This window comes from Lontra canadensis, unplaced genomic scaffold, assembly GCF_010015895.1.
Source record: "Lontra canadensis isolate GAN:19392208 unplaced genomic scaffold, GSC_riverotter_1.0 scaffold50, whole genome shotgun sequence".
Classification (NCBI taxonomy): domain Eukaryota; kingdom Metazoa; phylum Chordata; class Mammalia; order Carnivora; family Mustelidae; genus Lontra; species Lontra canadensis.
Window position 1 is genome coordinate 13,324,674 of NW_022631044.1, and position 19,250 is coordinate 13,343,923.

At 34.0% G+C, this 19,250-nt stretch overlaps 1 protein-coding gene and 1 non-coding gene across 4 annotated transcripts in view; one reads left to right on the forward strand and one right to left on the reverse strand.

Moving 5' to 3' along the window:
• The window catches only part of FANCL (FA complementation group L), a 92,853-nt gene that overhangs the window by 45,750 nt on the left and 27,853 nt on the right, over positions 1-19,250 (forward strand). For all 3 annotated transcript variants that reach the window (XM_032873883.1, XM_032873881.1, XM_032873882.1), the window contains exon 7: positions 3,064-3,132. In XM_032873883.1, the coding sequence (XP_032729774.1) occupies positions 3,064-3,132 (69 nt within the window). The remainder of the gene's footprint in view (positions 1-3,063; positions 3,133-19,250) is intronic.
• On the reverse strand, positions 9,047-9,152 carry LOC116877254. The gene has a single exon (XR_004384597.1). It is a non-coding gene; the product is annotated as a U6 spliceosomal RNA (small nuclear RNA).

Genomic DNA, 19,250 nt, shown 5'->3' on the forward strand with positions numbered 1-19,250 from the left:
CTTTAATTGTATATTGAGTTCAGGTTACATAGACCGAAGTTGTATTTTAGTTGTGGTAATTTCTTTCTTCTGGAATATTTAGGTCTGGGATTGTCAGTTAAAAACAGTGATAGCTGAAGCTATATGTTAAAAGTATATAGTGCAAAATCACAATTAAAACTAAATTTTAAAGGTCAAGCTGATCTTTTTTAAACCTTAATGCAGACATGTTTTTGTAAATATACAAACCTTTATTTCTTTTACTTGGTATTTTTTGATTTACAGTAAAGGAACACATTTGTTTCATTTGTTTTTTCCTGTTGAATACTTGTTCTCCCAATTCTGCCATTCCCCCTCACTGTCTCCAACCCTCAAAGAAAACAATGCCAATTTTAATTAAATAGTCCTTATTAAAAGTGAATATATAAGTCAAAAAGAAATATAATAAGGGAAATAGTTGAATTTTGTCATTTTTATAGGTGTATTTCTATGCAATACTTAAAGTACATGCTGAACTATGGGATGGAACTATTATCTTTTCTTTTAAAAAAGGAGACCAGGGCTGCGTCAGCTTTGGCCAAGATCCAAGAACTACTTGAAAAACACAGATGTGTTTCAGAGGCTGGGCACTCTTGTCTGCTGGCCGTTTTTGTAATTTGCTACAGTTTGTATGTGCTTACTTTAAGGAAGCCTTACTGCTTAGATGGTCCAATCACAGAAGAGATTGGGTTAAAATTTTCCTTAAACAACATTCTATACAATCTAAAAAATACCATATATGACAAAAATAGTTACTTAATATTGTATGACAATTGTATTCTTTTATAGTTATTGATTTGATGGGTTCTTTTAGGTGAGATTTGAAAAACTGTATGTTAATTAAGAACAAGAATTACTTATTTTTCAATTAATATTCCTTTATGTGGAGCTTTCATTGTTGTCAGTTGGACTACTAAAGTAAAACTTGGCAATTAGTCTCTGGTTTTTATATACCTATACAAGTTACTACTGAAAACTACCTGAATTTTGATAGTACAATATTGCATTTAGTTATCTATGTTATAGTTTTATAATACAACAGATTTTGAAATATCTAGGATGCTACTTACTAATTGACGTTAAATCATCCAGAAGTATATCAATTTTTTAATTAGGTTCTGTACAGTTATGTAAAGTTTATTGTATAAACAGAATTGATCTTGAACATGAATGTAATTAACATATATAATATATTTGCATTTAACTTACAGTAGATATACAGTAAAGCCACCTCTGTAGATCAAATTTATTACATATTTGTATGTCTGTATAATTACGCATAAAAATGTATTTGAATATATCATCTCAGAAATTGTGACTCATATATATGGAATCATATGGAATTTATAATCTGCTTTTTTGTTTAACTATTTGTAGGTTTGTTTTTTTTTAATCACTATATTGAGTCCTCTTTGAAAGTAGATCATCTTCTCTTTTAAAATGTGCTGTATGTACTAAATGACTTCCAAAGTTACAGATATTTTTCTTTGTTCATCTACTCTAAATACAGTGAACATCTTAACTTCATACTCTTACCTAGATTGATGATTTAAGTTGATATTTTTCATTGTCAACATGAGTAGGAGATAAAAAAAAAAAACTCAAAATGAAGTAAATACTCCATTTTTGACCACAGAGGTCTCAAGTGTGCATTATAATTTTTACAGAATCTTAACATGTTAGAAGGAAAAGAGACTTGATAACACTTTTGCTTGAGTTCCATCAATTTTACCTATCAAACAGCCATTGAAGTTAAATGACTTATCCAAGATCACATAAGTCAGCAGAATTGGAAACCAGAGAAATTAAGGTCTCTGTCTGCACTTATTGAGATAATTACATGACTTGTAAAGTGGCTTACAGATTGTTTCTGTAGTGATTATAGCAGTTATACTCAGAAGTACATCATCTCATATTTTGAATTGTAATAGAGTTCCTTACTAAATCTCGGCTTGACCTTTTTCTTTTTTCTTTTTCTCCAAATGAGAGCATTTTATATTTTTATTATTTCCTGTATATTTGCCTTTGTGTTATCAGTTCTGCATAGCCAGATAACCATCAGTCAGAGTATAAGTTGATAAATTTCTTTTTAGCGAATTGCTTACTATAACTAAATGTTAATTCTTTTCAAAACATTGATTTCAGATGGGCTAATGTTTGCTAAATACTATAGTGATAATTTTTGGAACCCATTTGCTTATTCGGCGAAGTAGTGAGAAAAGGCTGAAGAAAGTGAAAGTCTAAAACTTATTTTAAGACTTTGTTGAATGAGAGCTAGGAGTTTTCCCAAATTAATTTTCTTTTGGTAAATTTTGCTTTTTAATGAAAATAAGTGAGTTTTCTTTAATTACATCTGACTTCCAAGAATCCAGAACTGGATTTTACAGAAGTCATGTAGTACAATTCTCTAATAACAAAATTGATTTTAAGAAAAACTGCCTTTTGTCTTTCTTAACTTAGACACCTAATTTATCCTTAATGACTATCACTTTTTGTATGAAGCTGTTAAATTTTTTTTATTGACCATGAAAAGGTTTTTCTTAACACTATTACTTTTTTCTTTTTGTTTATTATATATTTGCTAGGAGTAATTGCTTTATTGTGAAAAATATGTTTTTGTACACTTCTTGGCTCTTTTAACAGATAACTTTTTTTAAGTGGTGCCTGAGATGGAGATTAAATTTTAGATTGAAAGGAAATTAAATATTAATCAGTTTGATCTCTCATTTTAAAGGTAAAGAAACTGAGATCCTGTGTGTTTCACCCCTCAATTTACAGTTATTAGCTGACCTGTCACTGACTTAATTCATTATTCTTTACTCAAAACCTATTGCTTTGGTACCCCAAATCACCAAACTTTGTACCTCTTGAGCATAAGTTGACTTATTAGTCAGTTCTTGACATTTTCTACAATAATAGAATCAAAATATTAACATATAATACATTTGCATTTATAAGACTTTTCCTATTCAGTTTTTCTAAAATAGTTCATGTGAAATTGTCATGACAGAAGCAGATATGACCTAATTTTATGCCTTTTCATAGTACCCAGCAGAATCTCCAGATTGTTTCGTGGATTTTCCTGTTTCATTTTCTATTTCCTGGACACCACAGGTGAGTTCTTAGATTTATTTTAAGTAGCTGAAAAGCATATTCTATTAAAACAATAGGTTATAGGTTACAGCTATAGGTTATAAATATATATTTATTTATATATATAATAAATATAGGTTATAGGTTACATTTTAGGTTATAAAATGATTTTTTTGTTTTTATTGTTATAAGCATTTATTTATAAACAGAACTTTCAGAGTGCTTTCTTTCCCTGTATTTCCTAGTAGTAAATGTCCAGTTTCTCCCTCCCCTCCCACATAAACACACCATCCAGTCTTTAGGTGTTTATGCCTCATAGTAGATAAAGATGAAGTTCTATTCACAGAAATTTAATTTTAATTTAAATCCTAAAGAACGCTAAAGCAGTGAGCAGTAAGTAGAAAGTTGGGTGAATTTTTCAGATTGCTGAAACTGTTAATATTGATGGCATAATATCAGAGGATCTTTTTCAGAGAAGAAATATTGCCTGACAATACAAATCACTTGCACTGAGTTTTTATTGTTTTAAAGTGGTTGTCCGTAATTCATCCTTAAGCATAGGCTATATTTTTGTATGGGCTTTGGGACATTCGTACTTGTGTAAAGAATATAGGAAATTCTTTCTTCTGCTTCTATCAGCTTAATTTCTCAAAATGTTGATACCTAAGAAGAATATGAAATTAGAAGTACACTGTAAATGGTAACACAATGTAGATGTAAGGTTTTTAATTGTATGAACACCAACATTATGTGTGTGTGATTTTTAAAGATCTGACAGAGTGCTGGTTAGATTCAGAGAACAATCTAGTCATGACAGACATGGTCCTTCTTTCACCATGTAAATTGTGCCATTTGGTAGCAAAATGGAGAGAACATTTCTGTTCTTATCCAAAGAGCGGGGGGAAATTCCTATTGACATTTTACAAATATTCTGTAGAGGCTACCTGTATTTTTGTTAGGAAATTTTGATGGGGTCAAGTGAAAATTTATGCCTAATTTTTAAACTACATATATACAGTAATTGTGTATGAAGGTAGTTTTTAAAAAGACCTAACAGGATTTAAATAGCGTTGTGTAGGTTCAAATGTCATTTATTACATTAGTGACATATATATATTAAAAATTATTTTTTGTATTTTTTTCTTTAAAAACAATCTCCCTCCTTTAAATGGAAACTGAGAAAACGCAGCAAAAGAAAAAAGAGAGGAAAAACCCTGTAATTTGCTTTTGATATTCTGATACAGGTTATAAAAATCTAAGAAACACTGTGTTCACTTTTAAATTTTTTTTAAAAGACACTTTTCCTCTTTTTTAAATATACATTTTCTGTTCGGTGTTCCTCTTTTTAAAATAAACATTTTCCTCTTTTTAAAATATGAATTTCCTATTTGGCTCTGTAAACTTTGTTTTATGTGAGATTATGAGATAGGGCTGTACCTGGATTATATTATTCTTTCCAGATATGCTATCTCTAGATTAAATTTTAATATGTATCAGAATCCCAATTCAAAGACTGTATTTTTGACGAATTTGTAGTGTTTTTAACATAGATAAACATACAAGCTTTTCCAGCCTTAAATCTGTGCAAAAGTTTGCATCTCCACAAGAAGACTGTTTAGCGCTTACCTTATTCTGTCACTTAGCAAAATTATTTAGTGATTTCAACACACTGGGAAATCTTTGAGGGTAATTTCTTTCAAATTTGCTATCTGTATTTAACACCAGCTCAATGCCTTGCACATTTACACATGGGATGAGTTTTAGATCTAGTTAGGTCATACATCAAGTTTTCTGTTTTGTACTAGCTCCCAGAGAACAGAACCTAATTACTAGTAACTGGAATGTTATTATTTTTTTTTAAATTAAAGAATATAATAAGATTCTTAGTAAATCACAAATAAAAATTTGGATACCTTTTTATCCACAACTCAGATTTGACAGATGTTAATTTTTTGTCACATTCGTTTCATTTCTAGCTCTTATCTCTGTCTCTCTCTTAGGAATAAAATGTTCTACTAACAACTAAGATTTTATTCCTCTTTTCCCTTTCCTTCTCTCCCTTTCGAGGTAACCACACCTCTGAAATTGATGCATGTGCTACCCATGCATCTTTCTTGCTACGTTTGTTCATGCCATATTCTATAGTTTTGGCTGTCTGAATTTTTTTATACAACGTTTGAGATTTACCCGCGATCTTTGCATGTTTAATACATTAAGTGCTTTATATAGTTACATTATATGAATCCAACAGTTAATTTATTCGTTGTCCTACTGATAAGGTTGTTCACAATTTCTTAAGTTGTGCTCTAGTGAATATCCTTACATTTCCTTGTATGTATATGAGACTCTTAGTGTGGCATATGCCTAGAGAAAATTTTGGATTGAGGGGAATGTACCTCTTTGAGATTACTAAATATTGCCAAATTGCCTTCTCTGATTGGTTGTATAAGTTTATTTCCCTACTAGAATGCATATAATATCTACTTCTCCAAATTCTTTCCAGGTCTTAGCCTGACCTTTATTCTTAACAAGAATTGAAATTATTACTGTGTTTATAATCTTTGCTTATTTAAACATTTTTCTTAATTTGGATACCGATTATTGGTTATATGGCATGTATTTTTCTCTCTGTGGTATACTTTTTACCTTTGTATGTAATCTATTTTGTCAGTCAGAAGTTTAACTTTCAGTGTTGTCCCAAGTCTTGTCCTTGTGATTTCTGCTTTTTGTGTCTTGAATGGGAAAACCTTTCATATCTTGTTCTGAGAAGATAATTTCCTATCATTCTTAAAGTTAATATTTTTTTCATATTTTTAATTTACACTTGCCTATTTTATATTATGCACCTAGAATTTGGATGTGTCTTCATTTGTTTAGATCTGGGGGTAATTTCAGTTTTTCTTTTATATTTGCTATTAAAATGTTTCAAAATACATTATTTACTTATTTTAGAGTCTAGCAGTACATCATAAACATTAATAATACTACCAGTGGTATGATCTCTTGAGTCTTTTAGAGATGATGAGAATATTGGCAATATTAGTTTATGTTTTAAAAGTAAGCAATATCAGACTACTTTGCTGTGTATGATCTTTTTTCATTGATTTGTTGGAAATAATTCTGCTTGTGAGAATTATTTTTTCTTAACAGCTTTTAAACAGTGTGGTTCTTAAGCAAAATAAATGCAGTCTAGCAGCAAACTTATATTTAAGAGATTGTACATGGGTTCCAGATAATTCATTAAAAAAATAATCCTTGTCTCTTTTTGTTTTGTACATTTATTTCTTCTTTGGATTCAGTGTTTCTGGACTTTAAACTTGGAAGATCTTTATTTTCCTCTCTTTTTGTGAAATAATAGGCATGGCTTTGTGGCATCCATATTAAAAATGGGTAATTTTCCTTATGGTCCCTGTCTTCCTGCTGGGTTGATAATGTTTTGATGTATTTTTCTTTTGCTCTGATGAGAGGTCTGCTGCTGCTGCTCTGACATATTCATTTGGATGAATAATTATAACTTGCACAATGTCAAGCTGAAGATGGTAGGGTTTTGTGCGTCATGACAAGCCTAGTAGCCAGTGCAGGTGTCTCACAGCATGATCAGCAACAGCCAGTGTATTCTGGCTCAGAGGAGACATTTAGAGTAGTAAGAAATCAGCACCAAGGGCAAGGCTGCTGCTACTACTGCTGCGGTGATCTGTGCCAAAGAAACACAAAGTGCTTCTCAAAGACGAGTGACTGCATACCTCTTTTCAGATATTTACTTTGCTTACCCCGTAAATTTTCTTTTACAGATTTGGCATAGAATATAAGAACATCTCATTTTTATCTTAATATACTTTCTAGCATCCCAGATGCTCCATGTATCTTTAATAGCCTGCTACCTTTTGGACTTTTACATACAGGTCATATATGTGAATTTTGTTGACTAATGAGTCCATAGAATGCTCTAATGTAAGATTTTAAGTGCATTGATATTGGGGTCTATAAAAACAAAATTCATTTTCTCTAGGTCACTGACCAACCCAAAATAGGTGTTAATCTTCGTGATGCAGTCTGTTAAGTGTCCAACTCTTGGCTTCGGCTCAGGTCATCATATCAGGGTCTTGGGATAGAGCCCCCATGTCAGGCTCTGTACTCAGCTCGGAGTCTGCTTAGGACTTATTCTCCCTCTCCCTCCCTCCACGTGTGTGTGTGCGTGTGCACGCTCCTGCGTGCACTCTTTCTCAAATAAATAAATAAATCTTTAGGAAAAAAAATGGTAGTTCTGCCTATAAATGTGCCATTAAGTGCAGGTTTGGTGAAGTATCCTTGCCATGGCAGTTGGAATTTTCAGATTTGGTAGGATACAATAAGCAGTGGTCTTTATATTTTTTATCATGGAAATCTCCTATTCTTAGAATAAGTCCATGAAATGCAAGAATAGCAAAACTAATGATGAAGCCTCTGGCTGATAAGCTGATGGTGAATGAAGAATTTGTAATTAAAGGAAACAGTCCTATTACATAGCAGGGAGCATGATCCATTAGTTAGAGCAGCAGACTAGCAGTTGGGTAGCTTAGGTTCTGTTTACAGTTCAGTCATTGCCTTAATTGTATAATTTCAGACAAGTCCTGTGTCTGCCCTTTGCTTCAGTTCATATTATATGGAAATAATGAACTTTTTCACAGAGATGTTAAGAAAAATAAGTTTGATTTAAAATAAACTGTGTCAGGGAAAGAACCATCAAAATCCACTCTAAGGGTCCTGTGGAACTTCTCCTTTTTTGCTATTAGATTATCGTTCTTTCCATTTTTCCTCTTTGCTGCCTTTGTTGGAGAACTCCTAGTACTGGATTTTTGTTCACTCTTAAATTAATTAAGTAAATACACTTTTGCCTTTTATTGTTGCTCTAGCAGTATGTTTAAAAAGACATCAAAAGGACCAAAACAAAGAAACTTAATTCATTATTGAGATTATGTGATATGGTAGAAGAACTATCCGTGTGATCTATTGGACTCAGTAACCTATTAACCACCTTTCTTTTTTTTCCCATAACTTATTTTAAAAGTACCCTGTACTGATTCTTTAAAAAAATAAATAAATAAAGCAAATACAAATGAGCAAAATTAGGAAAATATAAAATACAAAAGTGTAAATTTTGCACTTAAAATATAAAATCTAAAATCTAAATGAAATGTCTTTATTTAGAATGGTGTTCTCAATAGATAATAGCTTTGAAACTAGGTTTGTCACTTAAAATATTTCAGTTTTAAAACATCACTGGTAATGTTGTGTATTTATTCCAAGTATTCCTTAGAATCATTTAATTTTTAGTTATAATTAGGTTTACTTTTATTCATCAGATTAAGAACTATTGTGTTCACATTCTAGGAACTGGTTATATCTACATTTATTTAGGTCCCTCAGTTAAGTAGCAGTAGTTTCTTAGTCTACACTTAGCATATTTATGTTGACTTTATTCCTAAGTATTTTGAAATTTTTTCTTGCTACTATGAATGCTTTTTTAAAAAAGTCATATTTTCTAGTTTACCATGAGAATGTGGGCAAGCTATTTTCTTTTTAAAGCTTTTACTTTTATTAAAGTTACATAAGAACATAGTTTAAAGAGTTAGGTTACAGGGTTTTTTGTTGGTGCCGTTTTCTTTTTCGACCAAAGAGCATTTCCTAGCCTCCTTCCCACCTTTTTCTCCTTCTGCAGGGTCAACGACTTTTGAGTGTTAGCTGATTCTTTTGGTGCTACAGTATTCTTTATGTTATTGCATGTTCTTGTAATTATGCTGCCTTTGGTTTGCTTGGTTTAGGCATTATCTTTTAACTTTGCCTTTAGGTGGGTTTGCTGTATCTTCTACCTGCTCCCACTCCACACACCTGTATACTTCCTAGCTTCCTGTTTTTCTCAAATAGTTATCTTGTATTTTTATTTAATTTTTTAATGTTTTATATGGAATACTTCACAGATTTGTATGTCACCTTGCGCAGGGGCCCTGCTAGTCTTCTCTGTCTTGTTCTATTGTTAGTATATGTGCTGCTGAAGTGAGCCCCCACATAGTTATCTTTTAATTTTGATTATATCAGTACTCAGTGTTCACATTATGAACATGTATATATGCTATGCAGAGATAAGCCATGTGGTTAAAATAACTATTATTTTTCTTTTGTTACCTGGTTTTTGTTATTCCTAGAGTTAACAATTATCTTAATTTTTCATTTCTGTAGTTTTCTCTATACTTAAAACTCCTTCAACCTCCAATTTCCCATCACTCGTCTAGATCTCTTCTTAGCCATCTGTATTAGGTTTCTGTTGACTTTATTTCTGGGGAATTTCATGCGATTTACCTAATAACCTTCCTGTTGAATTTTTTTTTTACTTTTGTCATGTTAATTTCTAAGAGTTTACTTCATAAGTGTATGTACTTTTCCCTCTAGAAATACTGTTTTTCCCCTCTAAGTAGTTTCTTTTTCCTTCAATTACTCTTTTTTTCTGCACTTAAAATCTTTGGTCATCTGCTCATGGTTAAAAGTCAGATATAGGGGCACCTGAGTGGCTCAGTGGGTGAAAGCCTCTGCCTTCTGCTCAGGTCATGATCCCAGGGTCCTGGGATCAAGCCCCACATCGGGCTATCTGCTCAGCAGGGAGCCTGCTCCCCCCGCCCCCTGCCTGCCTCTCTGCCTACTTGTGATCTCCGTCTGTCAAATAAATAAATAAATCTTAAAAAAAAAAAAAAGTCAGATATAAAAAGCTGTTTGGGAAAAAAACTAAAAAAGCTGTTTGGAAGCTCTCAGTGCGTGCATGAGGCTTGTCAACTGTGAACTCTATTTCTGAGTCATCTGACTAGATCTCATAATGAGGTATGCCAAATGTCAATACCTTCAGGTCTTTTTGAGTGACTGGTCACTCAGATTTCTTGGAGAAGACTCTTCCAACATTCTGTTTCTGAGGTTGTCAGTTGACCAGGCTAGTGGACAGGAAACCACAGCCTGAATTAGTAAGCACTTAACTTGATGCCATCTTCTACTGATAGGGCTGAACATAGTGTAGCCGTGAAAGAGACATGCTTACAGGATAAACCTCCATTATCACAGAGCAGGTAATAAGGGTGGATTTGGAGCTAAGAGGCAAAAAATGGTATCCTAGTCAATCACTTGGTTTTTTCAGACTTTAATTTTGGCCATTCTTTGTTGTGTATAGTAGTAATTTTTTTCTCCCTTCAGTTTTGTTTGTTGCTGATGTATGTACATCTTTTTTTTTTTTTTTTTTTTTTTTAAGATTTTACTTATTTACTTGACAGAGCAAGAGAGTACAAGCAGGGGGGCTGCAGAGGGAGAGGGAGATCAGCAGGGAGCCAATGCGGGGCTTGATCACAGGACCCTCACCCTCGGATCATGACCTGAGCCAAAGGCAGATGCTTAACCTTCTGAGCCACCCAGGCACCCCTATAAATCTGTTTTGTTTTTTGTTTTTAATGGTTTTCTGTCTAGTAGCCTTGCTAAACTCTTATCTAATAATTTATCAGTAAATTCGTCTGGATTTTTCTGTGAACATAATATTTGTATTGACAGTTTCATTTCCTCCGTTCCCATCTTTATACCTCCCTTCCCCCCCCCACCCCCATATTGCTCTGGCTAGGCTTTCTAAAACAATGTGAAATAGTAAACATTTTTGTTCCAGATCTCAAAAAACAATAAACATAAAAGTTTAGCGTTTTTATTGTTAGGTAGATTTTTGTATATGTATTTCTTTTACTAAAATCCTCTAACAATTAATGGAATTTATTTCTATTTCTGTTTTGCTAGGAGTTTTGTTATGAAAAGTTGAATTTTGTCAAATATATTCTTTCTATATATTAAGATAGTCACATTGTTTTCTCCTTTAATCTCTTAATGTGGTGAATTGATTGTTTGATTTCCTAATGTTAAGCCAGTCCACTGTTCTTGAAATTCACTCAGGTTGTGGTATATTTTATATTTCTCTATTGCTCACACACGTGATCTCTGGTGCATATTGCTTATGGCCAGATTTCATTTTTTAATTTTTTTAGGAATTTGCATGTATGCTTTTATGAGCAATCCCTTTGTTTTTCTGCTTCCACAGTTTTCTTCTTGTCTCCTCTCCAATTTTCCCTGTTCTCTTTAAGATTATGCCTTAAAGGAAAAACAGGAGCAACATAGTTTTAGTGAGTTTTGGGGAGAGGCTGAAGTTAGATGTGTGTATTTAATCCACCTTCCTTACCTAATAGCTTTTATCCTCTTTTTACAGAATATTAAATGTGTCGTTACTACTTTCTTTGAATTCTGATGTATAAACTAGTTGTGAACAAGGAATATTAAAATTTTTTCATTGCTTTCACTAATGGGCTGTTAAAGAGAAATATTTATTTAAATATTAAAATTTCTAAATAAGTATGCTAAATATGAATGGGGTTGCCACATAGGCAAGTGACAAAAGAAATCCTCTTGTTTTCCCATCCACTTGTGTAATATGGAGGGTATTAGTGTGGAACGGTCAGGTTTCTTTGGACCTTCATAAAACTTAGGATAAGATAAATAAGAAGAACTAACTTACAAAAGTCTACTAGAGAAGTTCTGTCCTATTTTTAGGGCTTTACTAGATGAAAATTGTATAGCTGTCATGGTAGAGTCTTTCTTAATAGTTACCTTGAAAAAGTACATAAACAGAAAAGCAAGGAGCAACGTTTTTCAGTAGGAAACAATTTAAATGTAACATACGTTTATTATCCACTGTCTGTGGAGCAGTGAGCTGGATTCTGAGGATGTTAAAGTGAATTAGGTTCTAATACCTAGCTAGGATAGGCTTTCAGGATTAGCTTTTGGTCTGATGAGAAAAGAGGTATTTAAAAAGATAATTTCAGTAAAATGTGTTGAGTGTTATGATGAGCCATTTTGATAAGGTAGAGTAGAAGCATGTAATCTAACCTGATATGGTCAACCAAGTTTTCTGGATAAGATGTTACTTGAGTTCAGTGGGTCTTGAGGAGTAAGAAGTTAGGCTTGGGAGGAGACAGGAAGCTTCAGGGGAGAACTGCATTAGCCAAAGAACAAATACATGAAATTATAGGAGATAAGGCATGAATTATACAGCATTTGGTACTCTGTAGTCAGAGTTAGTGATAAGATTGGACGTTTTGCTAGAGTTTAGGCAGGGTCTGGTGTACAGACATACCTCATGTTACTGTACTTTGCTGTATTGTGCTTCACAGATAATGGGTATTTTAACAAATTGAAGGGTTGTGGCAGTCTGTCTTGAAGTCTGTTGGTGCCATTTTCCAATAGCATTTGCTCACTTTGTGTCTCATATTGTGGTAATTCTTGTAGTATTTTAAGCTTTTTCATTATTACTGGTTATGATCTGTGACGTGATCTTTGATGTGACTGTTGTAATTGTTTTGAGTCAGTATGAATTGCAACCTTATAAGATGGCGAACTTAATGTGTTCTGACTGCTGTACACACTGCACATTCCCCCTATCTCTCCCTTTCCTTCGGCTGTCCTGGTCCCAAGACACACAAATTTTGAAATTAGGCCAGTTGATAAGCCTAAATGGCCTCTGAGAGGAAGAGTCACCTGTCTCTCACTTTAAATCGAAAGCTAGAAATGATTAAATTTAGTGAGGAAGACCTGGCAAAAACCAGGATAGACCAAAAGCTAGACCTCTTGAGCCAAACACTTAGCCAGGTTGTGAATGCTAAGGAAAAGTTCTCGAAGGAAATTAAAAGTGCTACTCCAGTGAACAAACAAATGATAAGAAAACAAAACTCTTATTGCTGATACAGAGAAAGTTTTAGTGGTCTGGATAGAAAATCAAATCAGCTGCAGTGTTCTCTTAAGCCTAAGCCTAATCCAGAGCAAAGCCTTAACTCTTCAATTTTATGAAGGCAAAGAAGAGGTGAGAAAGCTGCAGAAGAGAAGTTTGAGGCTATAGAAGTTGGTTCACGAGGTTTAAGGAAAGAAATACTCTGTCTAGCATCACAGTGCAAGGTGGGTGGGCACCTGGGTTATCTAATCTAATCCAGACCTCCATCAGCTTTTGTTTATCTGAGAATATCTTTATTTCTTCCACACTTATGGACAGTTTGGCTAGAAACAGGATTCTTGGTTGACAGTTTTTGTTTTTGTTTGGTTTAAGCACTTGGAATATATCAGCCTACTGCCTTCTGCCTTTCAAAATTTCTTACAAGAAATCTGATTGTTTTTGAGGGTCCCTAATACATGATGAGTCACCATTTTCCCCCCAAGACTCTCTGAATCTGGCTTTGAAAGTGTGATTATAATGTGTCTTGGTGTGGGTCTCTTTGATTTCATCTTGCTTGGACTTTGTTGATCTCTTGGATGTTTATATTCATGTCTTTCATCAAAATTGGGAGTTTTAAAACATTGTTCAAATATTCTTTCCGTGCCACTGTCTTCATTTGGGTCCCTACACTGCGTACATTGGTTGCTTTGTCCCACAGTTCCCTTAGGTTCTGTTCGCTTCTCTGTATTCCTTTTCTTTCTGTAGTTCACATTTGATAGTTGACATTGTCTTGTCGTTAAAGTCTCAGATTCTTCTTTCAGATTAAAGTCTCAAATCTGCCTCTAGGTTCCTTTTGTGAATTTTTCATTTCAGTTATTGTACTTTCAGCTCCACAATTTGTTTTTAGGTTTTCTTTCTCTTGTTGATATTTCCATTTTGTTCATCATTTTCTTTCTCCACATCTTTTTATTTTTAGAGCACACTTAAAACGTCCTTCTTAAATTCTGAATTTTTTTAAAAATTTTTATTTACTTATTTGAGAGGCAGAGATCACAAGTAAGCAGAGAGGCAGGCAGAGAGATAGGAAGGGAAGCAGGCTCCCTGCTGAGCAGAGAGCCAGATGTGGGGCTTGATCCCAGGACCCTGGGACCATGACCTGAGCTGAAGGCAGAGGCTTTAACATATTGAGCCACCCATGGGTCCTTTTCAAATTCCCCCTCCTTTTCAAATTCTTGTCTAATCTATTCTCAGGTCTTTTTTAGGGAAAATTGCTGTTACTATTTTTTTTTTCCCCCTTTGGATCGAGGCCTCACTTTCCTGTTCTTTTATGCCTTTTAATTTTGTTGTTGTTTTTAAAAATAGCGAGGTAACTCTAGAAATTGGATTTTCCTTTTTCCCTAGAGAAGAAAGATTAAAATATCCCATTTTAAAAATTTTATTCTTAATTTTTGATTGTTATAGGCTGTCTCTGTGCTAAGGATAAGCCTATGGCATAAGTTTAGAGTCTGCTGATCATATTTGAGCCTTCATCTTCTTGGGCTTGCACAGTGACTTCCACATTTCTTTGGGCAGTTACTTTGGTGTGTTTGTATCCTTAATGTCTGATTCCCAAAAGGGGAAAAAAAGAAAAATGAAGTGGAGGGGGAGGAAGCTGGCTCTTTGAATATTCGGAAAGTCACTTCTCCAGGAGGAGGAGAGGCTTGCAGTCATGGGGCATTGGAGCAGAGCACAGATCCCTTTACGTGGAAGACTGATCCCTTTGCCTACCCTAGCTTCAGCAAGCTGTGTGTACATTACTCCTGAGTACCTGCAGGGCTGCTGGCTATGGGGCTGGGTGATGGGTGGCCTCTGTCAAGCTCAGAGCTAAAATTGATAGAATTGCAAGCCTTCAATAGACTCCAGAGTTCAAAATATATCAGGGTCTATCAGTGTCAATGTCTAGGTGGGGAGACCATTTCCTGGTGCTTTCTGCTTAGCCATCTACTCAGAATCCTCTCCTCATTGGCTTGCTGTTGATTTTTTTTTTCTTAATGGTCTGTAATATAGGATAGCTAAGGACCACACTATGAGAATGTCTCCTAATCTCCCACATGCAACTTGGCAGATGTTTCTTTCTTTAAAGGTAGTTGCTATAATCATTCTGTAATGGCTGCATAGGAACATATGAAGTGAGTCTGTTTCATTTGACTTTATGGATAGATACTTGTTCACAAGTCCTAAAAATAGTAGCAGATCTTTTAAATAATCCTCAGTATTGGTCAGTTATAGTAAAAATAAACTTAAGTATAGGAAGGGTTGATATGTTCCGTGTGGATTGTTTGACAGAGAATAACATTTGATTAAACAGATGTAGTTATAGAGCTACTTAGGGTGTGGAGAAGATCAATGAAGCGTGCAAATAAGATCAAATGAACGGAATATTTAAGAGATTTGCTCTCTTTAAAGATATCTGATTAGAAATATTGCAATTAATACTAAAATTAAATTTCTTAAGAAGTTTAATCTCTTGATATTTCCTTATTCTATTGAAGCTTTTTGAATCCCCCAGAGATAAAGACAAAAATGATTATTAGAGGATTTATCTGCACATATTATAGGAGGAAAGTATAAAAAAAAAAAAATCAGAAGGGAAAGCAACTGTTGCAAGTATCAGAAAATTATGCTATTAATTTAAGTGTCATCAGAGCACAAAAGATCACATTCCAGGACTGTGAGAAAATTATTAAAATACTGGAAATAATAGTACTTAAGATGAAGATATTATACTCTAAGATCTGGTTAAGTGACTGACATTATTATATCACTTCAGGTATTATAAAAGTAACAAAATGCTTCTAAAGATAATAAGCATTACATTTTGAGATTGGCAGTGTTCACACTTTTCTGCTTAAGTGCTTTCCTAGTTTAACATAATTTAATAACAGTTATGGGGGAATAGCTAACATCTGAGTTCTCATATATATCCTTTTCCTTTTTCCTTCCTTCTTCAGTATATACACTTCTTAGGCATCTATATATATAAAAGTGATAAAATTTCATTCTCTAAGTGGTGGGTTTATGAAGTTTCTTTTCTGCCTTTGTCCTCGGTGTTAGAACTATTGCTACTTTGTAATTTTTTAGCTCCTAATTATTGATTATTTTACTGCAAGAAAGGTAGTGCTAATGTAGATCCCATTATTATCCAGAAATCAGAAATTTTTTAATAGCTTTATTAATGTATAATTGATATGTAATAAACTGAACATATTTAAAGTGTACAATTTGAGTTTTGACCAGTGTTTACACCTGTGAAATCAACCTCACAATCAAGATAATAAGCATTTCCATTAGACCCAAGTTTCCCCATTCCCCTTTATAATCTCTGGCCCTCTTGGCCTTCCCCTTGGTCCCCAGGCAACTACTCATCTACTTTCTAGAATTTTATATAATTCTATGTATTCTCTGTCACATTTCTTTTTCCAGCATGGAGATTCATTCATTGTGGCATATAATAATAGTTCATTCTTTTTATGCTGAATAATACTCCATTATATGGATTTACTGCATATTGTCCATTTAGTTGTTGATGGACATATGAATTGTTTATAAGATTTGGCTGTTAAAAATAGAGAAAAATGCTCTGAACATTATGTGATGTCATTATATGAGCATATGCTTTAATTTCTCTTCAGCAAATACTTACGAGTGGAATGCTGAATCATTTAAGAGGTGTATGTTTAATTAAAAAACAAATTGGGGCACCTGGGTGGCTCAGTGGGTTAAGACTCTGCCTTCAGCTCAGGTCATGATCCCGGGGTCCTGGGATCGAGCCCCGCATCGGGCTCTCTGCTCAGCAGGGAGCCTGCTTCCCTTCCTCTCTCTCTGCCTGCCCCTCTGCCTACTTGTGATCTCTCTCTGTCAAATAAATAAATAAAAATCTTTAAAAAAAATTAAAGAAACTGCTCACATTAAAAACAGTTGCTTATGAAAGTGGTTGTTACATTTTTACATTCCAAACAGTAGTGTCTGAGATCTTTGTTCTCTGGGTCCTTCATCCTTGCTCATACTTAGTATGGCCAGTCTTTCTTCTCTTTCTTTTGCTTTTCTTTTCCTTAAGTAGGCTTCACACCCAATATGGAGCCCAGCACAGGGCACAAACTCATGACTCCGAGATCAAGACTTGAGCAGAGACAAGAGTTGGATACTTCACTGACTGAGCCACCCAGGTGCCCAACTTTCTCATTTTAGCCATCCTAGTAGTAGTGTAGTGGTAATTTATTGTGCTTTTAATTGCATTCCTTAATGACCAATGATATGGGCATATTTTTATGTGCTTGTCATCCATACATCCTTTTTGATGAAATATCTGCAAATTTTTTGCCTAAAGGCTTAATTAGATGGAGAAATAGGCCACATTAATGCATTAGACTTTTCAGTATTGTTCAGATGTTAGTTCTCTTCAAATAGATCTATAGATCCAGTGCAGTCCCAGTCAGAATCCCCTCAGATTGATTTTAGAAATTGGCAGTATAATTCTAAATTCATAAGGAAAGTGTAAAGGACCTAGAATAAGAAACTGAAAAAGAATGAAGTGGGAGAACTAATATGACCTGATTTCAAGATACAGATCTACCCTTATCAAGACAGTGTGGCATTATGGTAGAAATATGCCTTGACTTAAGATGGGGTTACCCAATCTTAAAGATGATAAACCCATCATAAGTTACAAATACTCTAAGTTGGAAATGCAGTTAATACATGTAACCTACCAAACATTACAGCTTAGCCTAGCCTACCTTAAACATGCTCATAACGCTTACATGAGCCAACAGTTGGGCGAGGTCCTCTAACACAAAGCCTATTTTATAATAATGGGTTGAATATCTCATGTAATTTATTGAATACTGTATTGAAAACAAAAAGCAGAATGGTTGTATGGGCACAGAATGGTTTGTAAGTATATTGGTTGTTTACCCTTGTGATTGCATGGTTCACTGCCCAGCATTACAAGAATATCATAATGCATAATACTAGCCTGGAGAGATCAAAATTCAAAATTTGAAGTACTGATTTGAATGAATGCATATCATTTTTCACCCCAATATAAAGTCAAAAATCATTAAGTCGGGCCATTTTAAGTTGGGGATCATGTGTATACCCATACAAATTGTTTGCTGAAAATAGTTGTGTGTGTGTATGTATATATATATATATATATATATATATATATATATATATATATAAAGGTACAAAGATAATTCAGTGAAGTAATGACAGTCTTTTCATTAAGTTGTGCTGAAACAGTTTGCAGAATACAAAAAAAGATGAACTTTAGCCCATATACAGAAATTAACTCCAAATGGATTATAAACTTAATGTAAAACCTAAGACAATGAAACTTCTGGGGGGAAAAAAATGAAAGTTTTGGGAATTTGGGATTTCTTAATATAACACCCCAAGCAAGATTCATATAAGAACAAACTGATAAATTGTACTTAATCAAATAAAAAAATTTTTTTAAAGATTTTATTTATTTATTTGACAGAGACAGGGAGAGAGGGAATCTAAGCAGAGGAGTGGGAGAGGGAGAAGCAGCCTCCCCACTGAGCAGGGAGACTGAGTCAGGGCTAGATCCCAGGACCCTGGTATCAAGACCTGAGCTGAAGGCAGATGCTTAACAACTGAGCCACCCGGCGCCCCCAAAATTAAAAATTTCTATTCTTGAAAAACAGTTAAGAGAATGAAAAGACAAGTCGCAGACTAAGAAACAGTATTTGCAAATTACATGCCTGATAATTGACTTGTATTTAGATTATGTAATGAGCATTCAAGCTCAATAATATAACAACCTAAAATGAGCAGACCTTTCTATAGACATAATATTTTGTGTACTTCAAACCCTTTTGTTAACATTAAAGCTTTAAATAACTTGATTTCATGAGAAAAAGCTTTTCAAGATTTTTTTTCCTTTTAGAGAATTGACTGTATGTTTCCCTTGTTGGCAAGTAGCTAGGAATCAGGTAATTCTCACTCCCCACTTCACTTCCTTTGCATTAACTTTTTATGTAGTCATATTTCAGTCAGCCTCCGAGTGGTGTTTCTTGACAAAACACCTCATCTCAGCTCAACCACTGCTCATTTTTTCCTTTGTCCCAGAGTTTTTCTAATGCCAGGACCAGGAGCATATGTATGCCTCTGGTATGTATGCAGATCTGGAAATGTGAGAATTAATAATCTTTTTAGGACAACTTGACCAGTTGGAAACAGAGGCCAGTGAATAAATGTTTTGAGATTCTCTCTTTTTAGGCTTTCTGTATAAATTCTCAAAGAGTCACCATTGACCACAGTGACTAGCTTGACAGCACACTCTTATTTTGGCTTTCTGTCCTCTGTTTCACTCTTTCCACTA